Source organism: Pistacia vera, unplaced genomic scaffold, assembly GCF_008641045.1.
Source record: "Pistacia vera cultivar Batoury unplaced genomic scaffold, PisVer_v2 Contig152, whole genome shotgun sequence".
Taxonomy (NCBI): domain Eukaryota; kingdom Viridiplantae; phylum Streptophyta; class Magnoliopsida; order Sapindales; family Anacardiaceae; genus Pistacia; species Pistacia vera.
In genome coordinates this window covers 2,377,304-2,401,651 of record NW_022195597.1, presented here as the reverse complement: position 1 = coordinate 2,401,651, position 24,348 = coordinate 2,377,304, and the positions used below count along the sequence as shown (strand labels likewise).

The following is a 24,348-nucleotide window of genomic DNA, read 5'->3' as shown; positions in this document are numbered from 1 at the left end:
ATAGGAGAGTATTACGAGATAAAATTTAAAAATTTATGAAAAAGCCCCCAAGGTTTGCTAATTTAATAAACACCCCAATATATTAAAATATTGTAAAATAACAAAAACACCCCTACCACCTGCAGTGTCAGATTTCAGCCACCACCACCGGAATCTAGCTGGAAAATTGGATAACCACACATACCGGTCGGATTTGGCGGGTATTCGATCGATATGGCCTTTTCCGGCCACATCCACCACGGATTTGGCCGGAAAAGGCCAGATGTGGCCTTTGACGACCGGAAAAGGCCATCTTTGCGACGGCCAAAGATATGACCGTCATTATCTATCAACGATGGCCAAGATTTGGCCGTTGCTGACGACTAGATCTGGCCATTACCGACCATTTTTGGTGATCATGTGACTGTTATGACAGATTTCAGCTATCACCGGCGGTGGTTATCGAAATCTGACAAGTATTGGTAGGTGAGGGTGTTTTTATTAGTTTTTAAACTTTTTTCTATGGGGTATTTAATGAAATTAATAAACTTATGGAGGCCTAACGTAATTAAAAAAATAAACTAATATTTTGAAAATAACATGCCAAACAACATTTAAAAAATATGATTGAAAATATAAATAAAAACAATAAGTCAAACGCATCTAATATTATCTTCTCTCATCAATTATTTATGATGAGCAAAAATTGGTTCCAAAGTCAATTCATGTAGAGCTAAGAGTACCAAAACTCAACATCATAAATTTTTTTTATTATTTTTATATGTTCGTGAATGTCACGCTTTATCCTTACTATTAAAAATAATTTATTACCTTTTTTTGAAACTTTTAGGAATCATGTAGTTTTGGACTTACATGTTGTATCAATTTTATTGAATAAGTTGACCAAAATGATCGACCACGTGTAAGTCACCCATTCCCTGAAGATTAATATCTTTATATTAATTAATAAATGCCTCTTTTTTGCTTTTTAGAGAAAAAAAAAAAAAAAATATATATATATATATATATAATTTTTAGTCAATAAAATCTCCATCCTCATCCACACGCGATGCGATCATCAACGTGGCACTAATTGAATCTGTGTGCGCTGTACGCACCCTGTGCATTTCAGACATTCTTTCTCAAGTAAAAAAAAATTGTCTTCTTTTCTAACCAATTTTCTACTTACCTCAAAAATTTCTATCTGATTTTCTCACACTTTCTGAATAAAAAAACCCTAGTTTCACCGCTTATATATAAATCTTTTCTACCCCTTTTCTGATTCGCACAGAATTGAATTTTCAATTTGTTGATTGTTCAGCTGCAGTTAGTTTACAAAATTTCAAACCCTGATTTCTAAATTCAAATGAAAGAGCTGTAAATCTCAAAATTATCGGTTCAATGTCAGTAGAGAGGTCGTTTGAAGCATGGGAGGAGGTCCAGCGCCACGGTCAAGACCTGGCGGACCGGTTGGCTCAAGGTTTCACTGGTCTAATTCAATCTCACATGACGAATCCGCCGTCGTTTTCGTGGCCAAACCCGACAAAATCGAAACATTTCGATTTAGAGTTCCCGCTTGCGAGTTCCACCAAAAGGGATTTCGCTATTTCGGTCGGCAAACCCGAGATTAACGGCGTTTCGGCGATTTTTGATATTGGTAACAGGATTGGGCAGGCTGGGGCTGACTTTGGGGCGTGTTTGAATGGATTGGTTCATCAATTCTACAGACAGTTGCCTGTGCCTTTTAAGCATGAAGAGAGTGGGATTAGACTGGAGTTGAATGGGATTGATAGTGGTTTGAAGAGAAATGATGTGGGGTTGAGTGTTGGGGAGAGTTTTGGTGTTAGAGAAAGAGAAAGAGAGAGATTGAGGGGTGTTGGGGCTGTTGAGAATGATGGTGGTAATGATTTGGATGAAGAAATGGGTGGGCTTGATTTGCGGTCAGCCGCGCATCTCGGTAGGCCACAGGTAGTTGTTTATCTGAAGCCCATTTAGGTAATATTAGGGAGATTTATAGGGTGAGTTTTTTTTATTGTATTGGATTATGTGTATGTAGTTGATATGCTTTTGATATGTACTTGTGTTATTTCATCTTGCTAGACCGTTTTGTTAAACCAAATCCACCAAGGTCTTATATATCCCCAAGAGATCCAACTGACTAAACTAGCTAGACCTACATGAACCGTGGTTGTATATCAGTGCTTGTTAGATATACTGGTATTCATTATGTTTGTTATGGAATAGGAATAAGTACTTTTGCAAAGTGTGTAGGCGTCTAGGGTGGATAAGAGTCCCTCACTAAGAAGCTATTGCATTAGATAATGGAATCAATGGATTTGTTTGTGGAGCTTCTTCGCTTCCCGGGCAGATTCTCTATTGCCTTTTTCACTATCATTATAACTATCTTGGGTTTCATAAAGGAAAATCACTAGCTTTGTACTTATTCAACTGTTTGTGGTTCTTGCATAATTCTTGTGTAATAATCATTGGTTGCAAACAAGTGTTTCATTAACAAGTTTAGCGTTAAGTATGAAATTTTCTGTTATAAATGGCGGACCTAATAAAGGAAGATGTTCTCTGTAATACAGGGGATCATAAATATTTCGTCAACTTATGACAGTCGAACACATGGCTTGGAAAGTTCTCTCGTTGCAAGGGGAGATTTATGGAGAATAGAGGCATCAAATGACAGTTCCACATCAGGGAACGACAATTCATCTCTTTTCCTTGTTCAGCTTGGACCAGTACTCTTTGTTCGTGATTCAACGCTTCTTTTGCCTGTTCATTTGTCAAAGCAACACTTGCTTTGGTATGGATATGACAGGAAGGTATGCTATTTTTTAGTGATCTATTTGGAGAGCATTGTAAAATTGTAATTAGTGGTGAGAGTCATGACAATGCTAAAGCTTTTAGATTCATTGTCCTAATGACCTAAAATTATTTAAAAAATTTCACACAGCCACCAAAATCAATGCTGCTTGGTAGCAAAACAAATTAGGATAGTGATTAGGGTGATTTTATTTTCTGATGTTGGTTATCTGTGTAGAGATTCTAATGCATAACTTTTCTTTCCCTTAAAATTGTATTTGAGAATTTGGACATGGTGATACATTTGTTTTTATAAATCATGAGAGTATTTTCTAGTTGCTTTAATATTAATATATTGGCTTCTAGTGCCATTGACAATAATTGGTTGTGTTACCTTTTTCCTTCCCTTATCTAATAGTCATACTGGCAATTTGTTTTCATTACTTTATGATGCTAATGCAACTGGGTTTCCATGGCCTTTTACCTAGATGTTTCTACTGTGTTATATCTAGATTGTCTTATGTTTTAATTTTTTTTGCTTTTCAGAATGGAATGCATTCTCTTTGTCCAGCTGTGTGGTCAAAGCATAGAAGGTGGCTGTTGATGTCCATGTTCTGTCTAAATCCTTTTGCTTGTGTAAGTTCATGTCCTCTGTCTGATGTAAATATTGTAATTGATATGTTCACTATTAATTTACCAACATTGAGTTTTTGTTGCTAAGAACTAAATCTTTTTCTTGCTTGATAGGAATACGATTGCCCTAGTAATATGATTAACCGGTCATCATTTGCTTGTTTAGTTGTTCTTATCTACATTGACAGAAGTTGATTGGCATGATAGGAAAGCAGGATCACCAACAGTTTCAATCATTTGGACACCCTTTGTTCCCTCCAAAATTTCTATTAAATTGGCAAATGCTTTTGTTTGGAGATTTCATTTTCATTTGTTCAGTGGTGCTTTTTGTATTTTACTTCATAGTGCTTTTTTAGTCTTGATAATATCTGAATTGCTTTACCTCAGCTTGATTTCATACAAGTGACTTGAAAATCCTCCAAATAAGGTGTCAGCAACTTCAACCTCGTTTCCTGATGATACACAGAACTTTTATTTGCAAAATGATGATGAGACTAGTTGAGTACCTTCTTGGTATTGTTAGAAGTCCTGGAGCATCTAGGTTGGGTTTGATGTCGAATCCAGCCTTTTAATAAAATGAGGAATGAAAAATGAAATTAAAAAAAGGAGATATCTCTTTTTCTGCTTTGTTATTGCAGGACCAACAATGGTTTGTGCTTTTTAATGCTATTGAGATTTGTTGTGTGAATGAACGAGCTCTCATCGTTTTGACTATTGATCTCTATTTGAAGGGCACTGCACATTTTAGTAATCCTATAATAGAACAGATGAAGTAACTGGTTCATTTGAAACGTGATGAATTGCTGCTGGAATTATTATTATTATTATTATTTCTGTATTCTGAAGGGAAGATTCTAATTTTCTTCTCTCTCCATGCAGTCGTTTGTGGATTTGCAGTTTCCTAATGGACAGTTAACTTATGTATCCGGCGAGGGTCTAACGACTAGTGCTTTTCTACCACTTTGTGGAGGCCTTCTCCAAGCACAGGGTCAATTTCCTGGAGAAATGAGATTTAGCTTCTCGTGCAAGGTTAGATTTTAAATTATGAAATACAGTGGCCAAAATAATATTTAATTAGGTGTCCTTGATTTTCAAAATTGAATTGTAGTTGTAAATTTATCAACTTTTTGGTGCCCTTGCTTTTTGGAAACTAAACTATTACCTTTCTAATATGCTATCAGAATAAGTGGGGAACACGTATCACACCAATGGTCCAATGGCCTGACAAGTCGTTTACGTTGGGTCTTGCACAAGCTTTGGCTTGGCAGAGGTCTGGTCTTATAGTGCGGCCAACTATCCAGTTCAGGTATGCATTTTTAGTTATGTGATGAAAATGTGATTTTCCAATTAATTATTCAATTTTGCATAGTTGATGTTTGTAGAACAAATTAGCAATCCATCCTTGTCATGATTTTGCTTCATGGTTAAATAGCAAGTTGTTCTCAAGCTGCAAAACCCTGCTTGTTTTCCTTTGAAAATGGGAGGGAAAAAAAAAAAAAAAAAAAAAACATAACAAATTACCAAAAAAAAAAAAAAAAAAAAAGCTCCAAAACCTATCAAATCTGGGTCATTTTAGTTTCCTACATTATCAAAATCTGTGGTATTTTCATTGGTTGTTTACATGACTTGCTAAAGCATTGATATCATGTCTTGTGGTTATTTGCTTCATTGGTAGTAATATTCATTTATTCATTCTCTTCAGTTTGAACCTTTTGCTCTTCCATCTATACGATACTCTGTGATGGCATTTTGTTTACTTATTTCGTTCCCTGAACAGTTTATGCCCCACGTTTGGTGGAAGCAATCCTGGGTTGCGAGCAGAACTTATTCATTCCTTGAAGGAGGAACTGAACCTTATCTATGGCTACACATGCATGACACATCCTTCTGCATTTGCCTCAATTTCGGTAAGTCAGACATGATGACAATATGCCTTTTCTGAACCTGAATTTCTGGTAGTTAGAATTATAATTCATACTCATTTTCTTGTAATCTATTCCTTCGATGCAGATTGGTAGGTCTAAATGGAATGGAAATGTTGGAAGCTCAGGGATAGTGATGAGAGTTGATGCTCCTCTTTCACGTGTTGGCCGACCTTCTTGCTCCGTCCAGATAAATAGTGGCATCGAATTTTGATTCTTTTTTTTTTTTTTTTTTTCTGTCACCCACATAAAAAGTGTATATAGTCATGGGCTCATTAACAAACAACTACTACATATGAATATGCAAATAATATTATTGATCCATAAGTGTTCTCTGTATCCTCTCTCACCTTTATTAATCCATAAAATGTGTCCTCTGTATTCTTACTTTTGCGGTGTTTATATTAAAATTCATATTGATCATTATAATATTCAAATGAATTTGGCTTAAGTTCCAAATTTCTTTCTTTGAAGCTGTTTGATAAATTGAGCAATCTATCAATTTCATTATTGCTTTTTTCTATTAATATTATGAATATAAACAAAATAAAGTTAAACCATATTAATAAATTTACTAACAATCATATTTCTTGGAAAGCACTGAAACCATATTAATATTAATAAACTTTACAAAGTTGTATACTTGTATGAAGTAGATATAGGTAATTAACAAATAATCATTATTATGGTTTTTATTTCCTCAAAAATTTTATCACCTATAATTCTGAGAAGGCTTATTGACAGAGTTTTACTTTTTTAATGAGGTGATAAACTATAAGTGATGCCCTGATGCATTGGTATAGTGAAAAACTGAAAATTGGTTATCCCAACAATCATTTTTGTTTAAATTAGGGATCATTTATTCTAAATAATAATGTTTGATGATATAATGTTTAAATTAAATTAAATTTATTAAAGGGTAGATATTCTATCTAATACAAAAATTAATGAATTTTGCCACTAAAGGTTGATAGATATACTGTTTTACCCCTATTGCTCTTTGAAAAATAATTAAATTCATTAAAAAAAAACTAAGAATTTCTATTTGGATTAATTCTTATCAATCTTATTTCATGTTTTACTTTCTTTGTTCATTGTATTGTAATTCAAAGTTAAAACATGTATTAATATTTCATCGTTCAATAATTCTGTCAAAACATGTATAAACTATGTGATAACAAAATATCTTTATTTTGCATTCAACGAGATGTAGACGTGATAAATAAATAATCATCATAGATTTATTGTGGTCTTGAAATTATATGAGAATGAAAACTACAACTCTAGTTGCTATTTCTATGTCTAGTTTACTTGTAAGTTTTATTGGAAACTACAATTAAAGGATCCATTACTTTGTTGTTTTTAATGTTATTCAAAGGATGTCAATTTAAACATAACTATTCCTTTAAAAATTTGGTTATTTATTGTTTGACGGTAACATTGCAGACATTATTGCAATATAAATTTATTTTCATAGTATTTTCTATTATTCTACATCCCTCTCATTTAATTAATACTTACTAATTTATTTGGATGAAAATCAGTTTAGTTTTCACTAATATCTTAATTATAATTAAAGTAATAAAGTTTAACAAATATTTTATTTTCTCCAGTATGTTTGTTATAATACAAAATCTTGATAAGCATAACCCTTGTCATTTATAAAGATAACAGTGGACAGCATAACATTTACCATTTTTTATACAAAGGGTGTTTTGTATGAATTATGTCGTCAAGGAAATATGCTCTTAATTTGTTACTATATTTTGGAAATGGAATTTTGAAATTGTAAAAACAAAGATGTTGTTACAAAAGATAGAATAATTAAATATAAAGGAATGAAAAAGACAAAAAACCTATACGAAGAACTAGAACTCTTATTGCTCTCTACTTACTTATGAAAGACATGATTGATGCTCTTTATATAGAGCCAAAAACAACGGCTAATAGTTAAAATTAGGAACCACTTAGTAAAAACTAAAGACTATGTGAACATTCCAGTTGTCAACCCTCCTTCCTTCCGAATCTTTGATGAGCTTCAAACCCACTTCAGTTGGTGTGCTAACAAAATTGCAATTCTTCATTTGAAACCTATCTAAAATTTCTCACACATACTTCTTTTGAGAAATAAAAATTCCAGTAGCAGATTGTTTAACTTCTATGCCCAAAAAAGAATGCATTAATCTAAGATCAATAATTTCAAATTCAACACTGTTTAAAATCTTCAATCATGGCACTATCATTTCCAATGTAAATAAGATCATCCACATATACGCACACAACAAACATCTTTCCTCCATCACAATTTTTTGTAAAAAGTGTTTGCTTATATGGACATTTCTTAAATCCCTCATTAGAAAAATAAGCATCTATACGACTATACCAAGCTTTCGGAGCTTGTTTTAGTCTATATAGTGCCTTTTTTAGTTTAGACACCTTATTCTCACCTCCAATCTTAACATGACCAGAAGGTTGATCGATAAATACATGTTATTCTAAATCACCATGTACATGCAACTAGAAGATAGGTCCATGAGTTATGTGCTATCAAAGCGATCAACAATCTAATTGTATTGTGCCTTGCAACTAGAGCAAATATTTCTTTGTAGTTAATGTCAAACTCTTGTTTATAGCCTTTAGCTACTAACGGCCCTTTGTATTTGTCAATTTGGCCATTCTCCTTCAATTTTGTTTTGTAAAACCCACTTGACACCAATTGTCTTGTGCCCTTTTGCAAGATCAGTTAAATCCCAAGTGCTATTTCTTTCAATGGTTGAAATCTCATCATTCATAGCCTTTTGGCATTTTGATTCTTTGACAATTGTTTCATAAGTGGTAGGATCACAATCAGAAAATAGAGCAAAATATGTAATTGGGTTAGCAGATTGGTCAATTCCAGTTACTTCATAATCCTCCATCCATGTTGGACTTTTTCTATTACATTGAGCACGTGTGCTGGTTGGTGTATTTGATTGTTTTCCTAATTGACAACCGTTTGTCGCACCTGTTGGAGGGTTTTGAGAATCAACTAGAGCATTTTGAATGGTTGTTGGTTGCTGCACATTCTCCATAGACTACTGCATTTTCTCATCACCATCAAAGTCCGTTGGAATATGTTGTATAACACTGTTCTCGTTCAATGACTAGGTCTGATCTTCATTAAAAACAACATCACAACTTATTAAAATTTTCTTGATGCTAGGATTGTAAAGCTTATAAGCTTTTGATTCATCACTAACATCAAGAAAAATGTATTTTCTCCCTTGTCATCAAGCTTTTTCCTCTTTTGGTCTGGAATATGGGCATACGCAACACACCCAAAAATTCTGAAATGGTCGACTGTTGGTCTTGGTCCACTCCAAACTTAATAAGGTTATTTTGAACAGCAAGAGTAAGATTCTATTCAAAATATGAGTGCTTCAATATTCTGCTTCGGGCCAGAAATTCTTTAGAATCTTGCTTCTAGTCAAAAGGCTTCGCACCATATTCAACATAATGCGATTTTTCCTCTCACAAACACCATTTTGTTGAGGCGTATAAGCTGCTGTAAGTTGCCTCTTGATGCCATTTGTCTCACAAAAATTTGCAAAATCATGTGAGTTATATTCTCCACCATGATCCATGCGAAGAACTTTTATTAAGTTGCCAACCTCTTTCTCAACAAGCGTTTTATGACTTTTAAAGGCTATAAATGCTTCAAATTCTTTCTGCAAAAAATAGACCCAATTTTTCTGACTATAATCATCAATGAAGGTAATTATGTATCTTTTGCCTCCATTGGAAGATGGAGTTATTGGCCCACAAATATTGGAATGAACAAGCTCCAATGCCTTCTTCACTCTCCATGATTTTCCTTGTGGAAATTGATTGCGATGTTATTCGCTAACAACACATTCTTCACAAACTTCAGAGGGACCTATAATTTGAGGAATACCAGTCACCATATTTTTCTACTGTAGAGTCTTCAATCCACCAAAATTTAGGTGACCATAGCGAAAGTGCCATAGCCGTGCTGCATCATTCGATTTTGTTGAGAAGCATGAATGGATAGTGTTTTGGAGATAAAAGCGGAAACATCCGATTTGCTGTCATATTGACTTGAGCAATTAATCCCAATTTTACATCTTGAATTAGACATACTCCATCTTTGATAGAAATGTCGTATCCCTTCTCTTGAATTGACCAATACTAAACAAGTTTGTTTTCAAATCTAGAATGAACAAGACATTAGAGATAGTTTGAATATCACTTCCCTTGGTTTGGATTGCTACCTTTCATTTTCCCATTACAGAAACTTTAGAATTGTTTCCAAATTTCATATCATCTTGGAAAGATACATCCAAAGCAGAGAATGCAGATTTGTCTCCACACATATGGTTGTTGTAGCCCAGGTCTAAATACCACAAGTTCTTGTTTATCTCCTCATTTGCATGGCAAACCATCAACAAAGATACCTCTTCTTCTGTTTCTGTGAAATTAGATTTCTCCCCATGTCCTTTAGAAAAATTAGTACGACATTCTGGCTTATAATGGCCATATCTGTGGCATCTGTAACACTCAACATAGGACTTGTCTGTTGACTTTGGTTTAAAAGTAGTTGAGTGGTGGCCTCCTCGTCTTCTACCTCTTCCTCCTCCTTTGGAATCATGAAATATATTATCTTGGTATTGGTGTTGTTGAAAATTTGCAAGATCCTTATTTCCTCTGATTCTACCTCTTCCTCTATTTGGTGTTGAAAAATGGTTGTCAACTAAGACCTTTAATGCTTGCTATTCTTTCTCTTGCTGGTTAATTTTTTGCTCATGAACTTGCAACGAACCTTGTAATTCATCAATTGAAAGCTCTTCAATATCCTTGGATTCTTCTATAGAATAGACAACAAAATTGAAATTTGGTGTCATGAATTGAAGAATATTCTCAACAACGGTGACATCCTATGTCTTGTCGCCATGGATTCACATCTTATTGACAATTGCAATCGTTCTTGAAAAATAATCTATCACAGATTTTCCAGATTTCATTCGAAGCATTTCGAACTCTGAACAAAGTGCTTGAAGCTATTGTCTCTTTGCCCTTGTCAATCCTTGGTACTTCTTCTTCATGGAATCCCAAATCTGCTTGGAAGTTTCTTTGCAAATAATTGTTTCCAAGGTTGAGCGATCAATAGCTTGGAAAAGATAATTCTTTGCCTCAAATCCTTTAGCTTAAGTGCTTCCAACTTTGTCCTCTCCATCAATGTCATACCGTCTACTGATTCTGCTACTTCATAATCAACCACCTACCAATATTCTTTGGACCTCAAAAAGTTCTCTATCAGCATGCTTCAATAGTTATAATGGCCATCGAAACATGGAATGACTAGTTACACAAAAGTTTCAAATGTCATTGTTCACTTCGACAATTGTTGCTAAAAAGAAATAGGTGAAATAGACTGATGTTATATCACTCTATGTCACGACTCTATTTTTTATTGGCACTCTCAAGTCTCAACTTCACTTTTTTGTTTTTACACACTCTCTTAACCTTGCTCTGATATCACTGTTATAAAATATAGAATAATTAAATATAGAGAAATGAAGAAGACAAAAAACTAAGAAAAACTAGAACTCTTAATTGCTCTCTCCTTACTTATGAAAGACAAGATTAATGCTCTTTATATAGAGCTAAAAACAACGGCTAATAGCTAAAAATTAGGAACCACCTCGTAAGAGCTAAATGCTAGGTAAGCATTCCTATAGACTAGGTTACTAAAGACTAAACAATAAACTAATCAATCAATTCCTATTAACTAGAAACAACCAGCTATGTACAATAACAAAAAAGACTAATTTAACACATGTTCTCAGTAGATTATTTCATAATGAGAACATAGATTTAATTTTGAGGACATTGAAAATACAAAAAAAAAAAAGATTAAAAATTAATCTTAGTTTAATAGTCTAAAACTATTCTTTTGCATATAAATAACTCATAATATATATGATCTATATGGCCTGTTTTAATTTTGATTTTTTATATTGAGTTTTTTGGGTTAACTAAAATTGTATTTTGTATATTAGTACTTTTGGGTTTTTTTTTTTTATTTACAGAAAAAAAAAATTATAAATATTCCAAGTTTAATGTTCTATCTATATACAATAAGTAAATCAAATAATTTCTAGGGTTGTAAATTAAGCTAAATTTTGAACAGCCTAAGGATCAAGTTTTGATTATAAGCTTATAAAACTTGGTAGATGGAGATTACTAATGGAACTTAACATGTGACCTAGATTGACTTTTTTTGGGTAAACCTTGTGATTACCTCACCCGCGACAATAATAATAATAATAAATCTTTTGGGGATTTTGAGGCGGTGAACGGAAGAGGGTGTGTAAGTTAAGGCAGTGGATGGCCAGTTACAATACTCCTCCTTGGACATCCACCGCTTACAGATGATTGTATTTAACCTTACTAAAGAAAATCCTAGTAGAAAAAAATCTTAAGTAAAGAAACACAACTCTATTGTAACGTGAAATTAGACGTGTTCTATTCTGTCTCATTAAAAACCTTGTCAGGAAAACCCAGTGGGACAAAACCTGATCAAGGAAAAAGAGTACAGTACACATATGTCCAATACAATAAACTTTTCTAAAAACTCTCCCTAATCGATGCTCCTCTTGACCAATGCTTCCCCTCATAATGGTAGAATTAATTTAGTAACTTATTGAGCCGCAGCATACCAATGCTATACACTAAACTTTTCAAATGTTGATGTTGGTAAGGCCTTTGTGAATAAATCTGCCACATTATCACTAGAGCGTATTTGTTTGACATCAATCTCTCAATTTTGCTAGAGTTCGTGAGTGTAAAAGAACTTTGGAGAAAAATGCTTGATTCTATCTCCTTTGATATATCCTCCCCTGACTTGGGCAATACATGTCGCATTGTCTTCATTTATAATTGTGGGAGCATCTAAGGTACGTGGCAATTTGCATGTACTTTCGATATGACAGATGACAGATCTTAACCATACACATTCTCGACTGACTTAATGAAGCGCAAGAATCTCGGAGTGTTTGGAGGAAGTAGCAACCAATGTTTGTTTTGTAAAGCACCATGATATTGCAGTATCATTATGAGTTAAAACATATCCCGTCTACTAACGGGCTTTTTGAGGATCAAAATAGTACCCAGCATTTGTATAACCAACTAATTTAGGATCATTAACAGATTTCCTTGGATAAAATAACCCCAAATCTTTTGTTCCACTAAGGTAACGAAAGATATGTTTGATCCCATTCCAATGTTGGTGAGTTGGTGTAGAGCTAAATCTTGCCAATAGATTCACTGCAAATGTTATGTCTAGTCTCGTACATTGTGCCAACTATAATAATGCACCTATTGCATTTAGATACAGTACTTCAGGACCAAATATCGTTTCATCATCTTCTTTAGGACAAAATGGATCCTTTTTAGGATCAAGAGACCGAACTACCATCAGGGTACTTAAGGGGTGAGATTTATCCTAATAAAATCGCTTAAGGATTCTTTTAGTATAATTTGATTGATGGAGCAAAACTCCATTTGAACAATGCTCGATCTGCAGACTGAGACAATACTTTGTTTTCCACGGATCCTTCATTTCAAATTCTCTTTTTAAGTACTTAGCAGCTTTTGTGAGCTCTTCAAGAGTCCCTATTAAGTTCATCTTATCAACATATATTGCCACAATTGCAAATCCTGATTCTGACCTTTTTATAAAGACACACACGGGCATACAAGATCATTGATGTATCATTCCTTTATCAGATATTCACTGAGATAATTATACCACATTCATCCTGATTGTTTCAACCCATATAACGAACTTTGCAATTTTATTGAATACATGTTCCTTTTATTTACTTCTGGCACTTTGAATCCTTCAAGGATTTTCATATAGATATCAGTATTTAGTGTCCCATAGAAATGCGCAGTGACAACGTCCATGAGACGCATATTAAGTCCTTCTAAGATTGATAAACTAATCAAGTATCGAAATGTGATGACATCCATAACTGGTGAATACGTCTCTTCAAAGTCAATTCCGGGCCTCTATAGGAAGCCTTGAGCCACTAGTCTAGCCTTATACCCAGCAATCTCAATTTTCTCATTTTATTTCCTTGTGAATACCCATTTGTATCCTACGGGTTTCACGTTTTCAAGTGTTTGGACTACAAGTCCAAATACGTTATGTTTTGCTAGGGAGGTTAATTCTGCTTGAATTGCTTCTTCTCATTTTGGTCAATCATGTCTTTGTCGACATTCATCAACAGAACATGGCTCAAACTCATCATTCATAATTTCAGTAGCTATTGCGTATGAGAATATGTTATCGATAATAGTTTTTTCATGATTCCACATTTCTTTAGAGTGAGCATAGTTCATAGAAATTTCTTCATTTCTATGTTCTTGTATTCCTTCAAGGATTTCCTCCCCTTCAGGGGCTTGTGTCCTTTCAGGGACTGTTAACTCTTCTAGAGTTAGTTTAGAAAATGTGGAATTCTCAATTATTCAAGTATTGTCAATATTGACACCTATTTGATTTTGTGCCTTTCGTTTCCTAGGAACAGTATCCTTGGCTCTAACAAGCTTACCAAGCTTCTAGCGTGTAACAGATGAATCGATTGCTGCCACATGGATTGTTCATTGGTAACATCAATCCTTGCTGGTGTATTCACAGTAGGAATGTATGATCTTGTTATTTTTGTTGCATTTGCAAATACAATAGGCATTTGGTTGGCAATATTTTGCAGATGTGTATTCTTTGCACTTCAATTTTAGATTGAGATGTGTGAGGATGTAAATGAGACGTAGAATTCACTTTTCAAGAAAGTTCAAGCCTTACATCATGAGGCTTTACCTTTTTCCCTAAAGATGGGGATGTTATCTCATCAAAATGGCAATCCGCAAAACGTGTGGTAAACAGATCGCCCATCAGGAACATTTTGGTGCGTTGAGGGGTTGCAATTGGAACTTGCACAACACAACTGAAAGTTCTTAAATGGGATATATTAGGCTAATGTCCAAATACAAGTTGTATTGGAAGTATTGATTATATGTAGTGAGTCTTTGGTGAATTAATACTGCAGCATGTAAAACAACATGAGCCTAGACAAAAGTCAGTAATTGCGTACGTAATAGCAAAGTTCTTGCAATTAATTGGATACGCTTTATAAATGATTCTGCCATACCATTTTGGGTATGTACATGTGGTATTGGGTGCTCAATGTCAATTCCCATTGCTGTACAATAATCATCAAATGTCGTTGAGGTAAACTCACTAGCATTGTTCAGATTGATTGCTTTAATTGGGTAATCTGGAAAGTGTGTCCGCAATCTGATAATTTGTGCCAACAATCTAACGAAGGCAACATTATAGGTTGATAGTGGACAAACATATGACCATCGTGTCGATGCGTCAATCAGTCCCATAAAGTAGCAGAAAGGTCCACTTGGTGGATGAATAGGTCCACATATGTCCCCATGAATCCTTTGTAAAAATGATGGCGATTCTAGGCTAACTTTAGTGATGGATGGCTTAAGTGCCTATTTCCCTTGTGAGCAAGTAATACAAGCACTCTTATTAGGTGATAGAATCTTCAGGTTCTTTAATGGGTGCCCATGTGAGTTTTCTATGATCCTATGCGTCATAGTAGATCTTGGGTGACCAAGACGGTCATGCCAAATTTTACAAAGTTCAGGATCAGTGAACTTCTAGTTCATAACTGCATAGACTTCAACATTCTTTAGAAATGTGTAATATAACCTTGATGAAAAAGTAGGGAGTTTCTCCAGTACAAGCTTTTGACATGAAATATTAGTAGTGATGCATAGAAAGTCTCCATCCTTTTCACTTAAAGTTTCAATGCGGTATCCATTGAGTCATCCTTTTACAAACTTCATGTTTGTAATCAATATTTAGAACTTCAATTTCTAAAATGATATTTATTTATGAAACTTCAAGTTCATTTATCGTATATAAGATGGAAAATATAATAAAAGTAGATCCAACCATAAAAATTGTATTCAACAAGCATAAATAGATCTGTCCATGAAGGCGTTATTCACAATAATAAATAAGTCTAACCATAGAGGCGGAGTTTAACAATAATAAATAGATCCGATCATAAAAACGAAATTTAACAATAATAAGTAGATCTGACCATAAAGGCGAAATTTGATAATATATAATAAGCAGATCTGACCATAAAGGTGGAATTTAGCAATAATAAGTAGATACGTCCATAAAGGCGGAATTTAACAGTAATAAGTAAATCCGGCTATGGAGGCGGAATTTAATAATAATGAATGAATCCGAACATAAAGGCGGAAACAAAGATTAAAGAACACATATAAGATCGAGGTATTTGCTTTCAATAGAGGTGCAATGTTACACTTATTAAGTTTTTCGTGTTGATAACGTAATGTAATTTTAAAGGTGCAAATATAATAGACGAAGAATGATAAAATTTAAGAGAGTCGAATTAGAGGGGGCTGTAATACTTCTACACTTTCTCCATTAATTGTTATAGTAAAAATGAAGGGGAGGGAGGGTTTATATAGCCAAAACCCCCTCTCCCATTCACCACCTCAAAGTTAAGGTGGTGGATGGCCAATTACTAGGGGTGTTTAAAAGCGGTTAACCGAACCAGTTAACCACTTTTCTAAACTGAACTGGTTTTAGGAAAAATCAGTTTTTTTGTTAACCGAAAAACCGGTTAACCGTTTTAAAAAAAGCGGTTAACCGGTTTTCCCTTTTTTTTTTTAATAAAACTTTTTTTTTTTAATTTTGTCCTAAATTTAATTGTAAATATATACAATACATTGGGAACTAAAAAAAAAAATTGGGTTGGGATTTTAGATTGAGTGAATTAAAGATTTATTTTAGTTTATGTTATTATATATATATATTTGAAAAACCGGTTTAGAAAACCGGTTTTCGGTTAACCATTTCTAATTTCTTCCGAACCGTAACCGAACCGAAAATTCGGTTTTTTTAATTTTTCGAACCGTTTTTTCGGTTAACCGGTTTTTTGGTTCGGTTACCGGTTTGGTTAGCGGTTTGGTTCGGTTTTTGTATTTTTTTGAACACCCCTACCAATTACAACACATACTTAATAATTTCAAAATTAATTTTTTTTTTTTTTTCTCTCATGACTAAATTCTTCATCTATTCAAAATAGAAGTATCACTTGAGACAAAATTCTGACTCCATCATTGGCTACGGGGATTCTTTTTAGGTTTATATTTGTACAGTTCCGTGATTCAAAATAAATATATAAAAGGAAAAACTATTATAAACATATAAGGCAGGCATTAAACTTGTTGTAATATCCAATATAAAGCAGTATCTTAATGTTACTGAGTTAGTGTCGTGAATTTATATAAATAAGGATAAGTTGACTGATTTCTTCAAGAGAATACTTCTCACTGCCAAAAATTTGTTCTTGAATAACTTAATTTTACACGCCAAAAATGTTTTTGCAGTTGTCATTGCTTGAATCAACTCACATGATCCAATTTAAATGCCATTACAATATAGAATCTCGTAGTTTTTATATATTAAATAATACTACATTTACAAAAAGTCTATACAAAATCTTTCATATAAAGTAATGTTAAAATATTATTAGATAAATTAATATAAAAAGTCAAATTAATAAATACATATAGAATCTTTTGGAATTTTTTTGCTCCAGTGCTACCGGGATTCTCTTTATATTTGTAGAATTCCCTTTGTAAATTTAACAAGAAAATAAAAGGAAAAAATTCTTTAAAAAATAATAATAATACAAAAGACAGGCATCAGATTGGTTGTTAGGATTATTTTAGAATTAGGATAAGTGTGTTAAGTCTTTTATTATTATCTTTTATATTTATATTATTATCTTATTAGGATAGAATTAGGATTATTTTATTATCTCTTTATAATTAGAGTCTTTTTGGGACTTATTATCCCTTTATAATTAGAGTCATTTTGGGAGTCAGTAAAGTCAAGTGTAAGGCTATGTAATAGCCTAAATCTAGATTGTGGGGAGGAATAAAGAATTTTGGTCAACTAATATTTATATCTCTTGTTCTTGGATGTCTCTGTTCCTCATATAAACAGATCATATCCCAAACCCTATCATTGGTGCCCTCGTTCCCTAGTTATGGCTGAAGGCACTCGCTTGCGTCTTTTGGATGAGCAACTTGCTAAAATTATGGCTCTACAATCTACCCAAGCAAAGACTCTCACTTCTTTAACAGAGAAATTGGAAGTTTTGACAGTTGGTTTTCAAGATGTTACTTTGCAGATTTTAGCTCTAAACAACAAGTTCGATCAAACCTGCCAGCAAAACCAACAACCAAACCAACATTCCGGTGAATCATCTTCAGATTTGACTGGGTGAGGTGGATCAACTTCCGGGAGTTTTTTTCCCAAGTCTTTCCGTTTAGAAGTCCCTCGTTTTGATGGCACGGATTCACGTGGATGGAGGTTTAAAGCCGATCAATTCTTTGATTACCATAATATCTCTACTGAGCAATGATTGACGATCTCTTCCTTCCACATGGATGGGCCAGCTCTCTCCTGGTATCGCTGGATGCATTCCAATGGGCAGATCCGTTCTTGGCATTCTTTCCTACAGGATTTAGATATTCGTTTTGGGCCTTCGGATTGTGGATTACCAAGGGCAATTGGCAAAACTTACTCAAATAGGTTCTGTAGTCGCTTATCAAACAGAATTTGAGGAACTCTCTAATCAAGTTTCTGGCCTTCTAGATACGTTCCTTCTAAGTTGCTTTGTATCAGGGCTCAAACCAGAAATCCGAAGGGAGGTGTAGTCCTTTCGGCCTCACACCCTCAACTATGCCATGAGTCTTGCCCGCTTACAGGAGGACAAGCTACAGGATCTACAACTATACTTGCATTCTGTTGACCCTGTATCTTGCGATCCTAGTAAATCAACTCCTAATGTTCCTTCAATGCAACAGGCCCTGCCTACTCCAAACAAATAGGATTCCTTGCTTGTTAAGCAACTCACAGCAACACAAATGCAAGAACGATGCAACAAATGTTTGTGCTATAATTGCGATGAGCGCTTTCACCCTGGGCATCGCTGCACGCACGGCCAAGTTCTTTCTCTTGCTGATGGAGGAGGATGATGATGAGCACGAGGATGAACCGGGATAACTGCTGTTAATGGTGTCATACCTTGCAACCTTGAGGACAAGGTTGAGGCGAAGGGGAAGGCAATGTTAGGATTATTTTAGAATTAAGATAAGTGTGTTAAGTCTTTTATTATTATCTTTTATAATTATCCTTTATAATTATATTATTATCTTATTATGATAGAATTATGATTATCTTATTATCTCTTTATAATTAGAGTCCTTTTATGACTTATTATCCCTTTATAATTAGAGTCATTTTGGGAGTCAATAAAGTCAAGTGTAAAGCTATATAATAGCCTAAATCTAGATTGTGGGGAGGAATAAAGAATTTTGGTCAACTAATATTTCTATCTCTTGTTCTTGGAGGTCTCTGTTCCTTATATAAACAGATCCTAACCCAAACCCTATCATTGATGGTTGTTAACTGATTTCTCCAAGAATCACCACCGAACAAATGTTATTGTTTCAGTATTTTGATTTGAAATAAATATAAAGAATCCCTTATACAATTTACAATGTTTTTGCATTTGTCATTGCTTGAATGGACTCACATGATACAATCTAAACGCCATTACAACATTGGATATTATGGTTTATATATAACATAAATGCAAGTGAACTGTATTCCAATTGCAAGAGAATCCTTTCTTTAAGATCCTGTAATCCAAATTGCATAAACAAAATGGAAGAGCAAACCCCCATGTGGAACCAGACACCACTCACACTCCGCCAGTTAAACCCAGCTGATTTTTGTGAGCTAAGCGGGCTTGAAGGAGGTGTTTATGTACTCAATTTGACTGGAGAGTTTCAACGCAGGTGACTTCAAAACATATATAAACTACTACCCTTTTTAATATTTCAACTGTTTTCTTTCTTTGACACTCTTGGTTTGCCTGGTGCATTCTAAAATTTGAGTAGGTTAACTCTGGAGGCTATACGATTGATTCACAAACTGCTTGATCAGGTATTTAAACATCAGCTTCTGATATTCCACTTTATGTATACTGCATAAGATCCTGATCCTGTAAATACTATTTCCAAGTGTATGTGTTTTTCGAATATTTTACTAATTGTAACAATCAGATATTGAGCCTTAAGTAATATCTAATTCGATTCGATTTAAATGCAGGTAGCTGGAGATGTGTGTGCTTATGCTTTGATTACTACCAACCAGGTAACAGTTTGGACTTCTCAGTTTTATTTGAAACATGAATTGATTTGCCTTGTGAAATCAGGGGAAATTCTTTTCAAAAGGTATGGATGTCAACTAACTAAAAGAATGTGATAGACAAGGAACAATTGTAAGTGTGGCCTTTAAAGTAGTTATTCTGTCTTCGTGTTGGTGGGCTAATTTATGCTGATACCTTTGGAGCTGTGGCAGGAATATTTACTACTGTTTCAAAGGCTTGTCAACAAGTTATTGACTTTTTGTATCCCAACACTAGCAATTATAACGAAAGTTTCCCAGGCAAAATCACCAACGTAATCCTATATATATCATCGAAGATATCCGAAACTTTTTATGCAAACATCAACCTTTAGATTATAGTTTATATAACAATTGCATATGTTGCAGTGGTCATGCAGTAGGAGCAGGATATGTATTTTCACTTGCTCATGACTACAGGCTCATGGTTACATCTTCATGAACGAGGTAAATCATTCCATTCCTCCACAGATTGACCATTAATGTATTGAAATTTGTTATCAATCACAACCTGAACATTACCAGGTTTTTTTGTTTATTATAGGTTGATTTGGGAATGTCATTGACACCAGGAAATATGGCTGTTCTGCATTCAAAATTGCCCGTGTCAACCTTCCAAGAAGCAGTACTTACAGGGTATTTTTCGGAGTATGAATGCAGTCATGCTCTAAATTTAAACGCTTTTTATAAAACTTGTAAAATCAAATTTATATCTCCAACAATGTTTTCAAACCGACCGATTGTCCTCAGGAAAAGATACAATGGAAAAGCTGCTGCTGCAGCTGGGATTGTTCATGCAGCCTTTCCCTCATCAATCCTTCTACAAAAGGGGATAAAGAAAGCCATGGAATACAAAGCTAGGAATTGGAACAGGAAGGCATATCAAGCTTTAAAAGTAAACACTTTCATCCATTTTATAATTCAAATTAACATATATACAAAAACAATCGTTGCAACATATGATGAGTCCTTGTTTTCTTTTTCTTTCCATTTGTTATTTTAGATGAAATGTACAAGACCACAGTACAAGAGCTTGAAAATGGAGGAGTTGGATTTGCAAGATCAGCAAATTAGATTGTGAACTCATTGAGATATGCAGCATTTCTAATTTATGTCAACATTTTCCTCATAAATAATATAAAATCAGTCGGTACATATTCAGCTTATTATTGCAGTTAGACATTATTCATTGCCGTTGTTATTTTTCTTCGCAAAATTCTTCCAAAAGCCATCGCTTCAGCCGCTTTTGTACCATGAGATAGTGCTTAAAGGAGAGCCCTTTTTATCATGGACAATTTTAGTCCTTCCTCTAGGTATAATCATGGTTCTGCAAAAGACTAAAACAATCACCAACTCTGCCAAAAACATCATAAAACTGGCCCATACAAAAATGGTTCTCCTCCAATACCAAATGATCCTTTTCAATTGAGGGAGCCGGGACTCTACAGCTAGTGATGCTGCATATATTTCAGGTATACCAGCACCGGATTTGTATTCTGCTCGCTGTTTGAGAATCACCTTCAAGCGTGCTGTAGGTTCAATTCCTTCCCTGAATTCATTCATTTTTATGTTCAGGATCTGGGATTCGGATTGGAAACCGGCAATAAGAGGAGCACTCTTCAAAATGGTTTGGAAAAAATGAATAGGTTGGCTTTTAAACTGCAGCATACATGGATTGCTTGAGCTAGCTGTGACCTTACCATTTGCAGACAGGAACTCCACTCTCACCTTCAAGCACAAAATACATGCCTTATAGTTTGAAATGGAAACAACAAGAACATGAATGAAAAGTATGACAAGCAAATTGGAAATGTGATGAAACTAACAAATAGATTAACTTGAAATCCGACAAATTTTATTAGAAAGACTGCAAGGAAAGCAAGAATGCTCAAAGAAAATCCAATGCAAATCCCTGAAGGAGAATTTACCATCTCTGACTCATCGATGTAACTGTTATACCTTGAATTGGTGCCATACAATCGATCTTTTCTTGATTCAAGAACCTTGTTATCCAAGTTAGTGCATACTACTCTTTCTTTTTCCTGCAAACTATGATTAACTTGGTTTCTTTTCCTATTCCTTGCATATTCAACAGGGAAAGCCTGATAATTGTCAGGTAAATTTGATCCCTTCTCCAGGACATTTCCAGGAGAGTTAGTTTTTCTTAACTTTTGATCCTTAAACACCTTGTCAGCTCCATCCATGGCATATTTTAGCAGAAAACATTTTAGCACATCATATAGCACAAGTGAGTTCACATTATTTCTGCAATTCAAACTTTCTTCACCAGAGACAACATGATGAATCTCACATATCTCAGCTTGATCCATGGCAAGAAAATGCAGAAATGTGATTTGGGATAATTGATGCAGTTAGGACTAGAGTGTGGCACTTTACAAGAAAATATTGTAACTGGGAAATTTATAGGGAGGGAAATGGGTGACATTTGGGGACGGAATTTTTCTTGGAATGCGAAAGGACTGGAAATTTCAGATTACTATCATTGCTTTGGGGGCATTAACCAATGAGATATTTTGTTTCTTATCAAACGGTTGTAATTGGTTAAGATGTGACCAGGCAACAACTTTTCAAGATAAGCTGCAGTGTGACACGCAGTTCAACATTTGTTCCTGTGACATAGACATAGAGCCTAGAGCCTGGGAGTTAACGACTTTTTCTGCCTAAAAAATAGTTTAATGACACTTCCTCACCTGTAGACTTCTAAAATATCACTTCTCACCCAAAACACAAATCTATTAGTAATTTTTATTATGAAGAATGATAGAATGGTCAAAAGCCAATTAAAAGTGAAGGCAGAAGGGTCATATTGCCATTTTGGTCAGATACCTTCCCAAACCCTAACCATCGGTTTAGGTCAGTTCAGGCGATTCGATATGATTCCAACGTCATTGATCAGTGCAGACTCCACCCTTAGCTTACCCCATCCTTCACTCACAAAAACCCCCCACTTTTCCACCACACCAAGCACACCAATCGCTGGCCACCATTGGTTTTTTGTTCGCATGACCGTTGAGCTTCTAGGCTAGATTCCAACCGATTTGGTTGCCAAAAATTCCACGTAAAGCCACCTGTAGTATCAACCACACCTCTCTAAAAGCCCCATCATCCTAGACCTTGGTTGCTCATTGTTCATCAGACATCAACCATTCAACAAAAGAACTAAACCACGGTCGTCGACAATTGGAGAGCTATCACGGTCTAAATTGTTAGGGCTATTAAAGATGAATGACTAGTGATTCGTTTGGTGGTAGAAGGTTGGATTGCGGTGGTCAGAGTCAACCAGAATCGTGCGCGAAAGTTTGATTTGTGGTGGTTGGCAATTAGGGATTGAAATTTGGTGGGGTTATTTTTGTCTTTGCAATCAATATTTACTGTATTTAAAGGAAATTATCAACAAAGTTTGTGTTTTGGGTGGGAAAGTGGTGTTTTCAAACTTTGAGGGTGGAAAAGTGTCATTAAGGCATTTTTTCGGTGGGAAAAAGTCGTTGAACTCTAGAGCCTGCCAGCCTGGTGAAGTAAACGGCGAAAGGGTGTGGTTTGATTATATGTTGGGCACACACACCGAAGTGGAGCACCACAATTTTGGTCTTGGCTGCTGGGTTATAAAAAGTCCTCGCATTATGGACCTGAAAGCAAATATACTAATAAATGGATCAGTCCAGTTTGGAGCAAACACAACGGATTCACTTACTCTAGGAGTCCATTGGCTCATTATGCCACATAATGTGTCCAATTTAAGCCCATTTTGTGTATAAATCTAGTATTAGGTCCAATGTTACCCTCCCAATATTTGTATTCCATTTTTTTTTTTATAAATATTTATATACATTATATTACTAATTTTAATTCTCAAAATGTCGTTTTTTTTTTTTTTTTTTTTGTTAAAGGGCATATATAATTGTGAAACTAAATGACTTACAAATTTGTTCTCTAATATATAACGCTAAATTATGCTATAGATTACACAAGAGTTAACAGTCTAATATTTAATAATATGATTAAAACGTGTTCATGTTAGATTTGGTTTCTGCTTTTTAAATAAAACCTGATCTTTCATTATCAGGTGTGCCATCCCTTGATACTGGGTTATTATAGCAAACTTCCTTTAAGACAAGGAGGATGTTGGCAGATAAATTTGAAACTATAAATGATAAATACTTTTTGAGTGTTCAAATATCGGAGGCAACTGTTGATATGGAACAAAGAGATTCAACCATCAATGGAGATATTATTTGGTTCTAAATGAAACATGTATATTGTAATTTATTCCTTTTCCTTATGGTTGAGATTACGACTTTATTGTGTAATATTTTGCTTCCCTTACATGCTCATTTCTTATTGTATAGATGGATGTAAACATGTATATGTGAGATATCTCAATCATAGTTATCAAATCGCGTATCATATCATGTATCAAAAATCTAATTTTTTTAATTATATCTTATGTATTGTGTTGTATTATATGATATGCATTCTTTCAAAAAAATTAATAAAATAATCAAAATTTTCTAAAAATTAATATCATCACCAAGATTAATTAAATAATTTTGTGGTATTATTGGCTTTAAATTATAATATTACACAATCAAAATTAAGAATTTA

At 34.3% G+C, this 24,348-nt stretch overlaps 2 protein-coding genes across 2 annotated transcripts; both read left to right on the top strand.

Moving 5' to 3' along the window:
• The first annotated feature begins 1,108 nt into the window (after positions 1–1,108).
• On the top strand, positions 1,109–5,669 carry LOC116124502. The gene is made up of 7 exons (XM_031410241.1): positions 1,109–1,947; positions 2,568–2,807; positions 3,334–3,423; positions 4,300–4,449; positions 4,602–4,726; positions 5,198–5,327; positions 5,431–5,669. The coding sequence occupies exons 1-7, from the start codon at positions 1,381–1,383 to the stop codon at positions 5,554–5,556; spliced, it is 1,428 nt and encodes a 475-aa protein (XP_031266101.1). The 5' UTR covers positions 1,109–1,380; the 3' UTR covers positions 5,557–5,669.
• A 13,531-nt stretch (positions 5,670–19,200) lies between these two features.
• On the top strand, positions 19,201–20,806 carry LOC116124428. The gene is made up of 7 exons (XM_031410146.1): positions 19,201–19,334; positions 19,437–19,482; positions 19,648–19,772; positions 20,095–20,152; positions 20,270–20,361; positions 20,476–20,620; positions 20,729–20,806. The coding sequence occupies exons 1-7, from the start codon at positions 19,201–19,203 to the stop codon at positions 20,804–20,806; spliced, it is 678 nt and encodes a 225-aa protein (XP_031266006.1).
• The last annotated feature ends 3,542 nt before the right edge of the window (positions 20,807–24,348 follow it).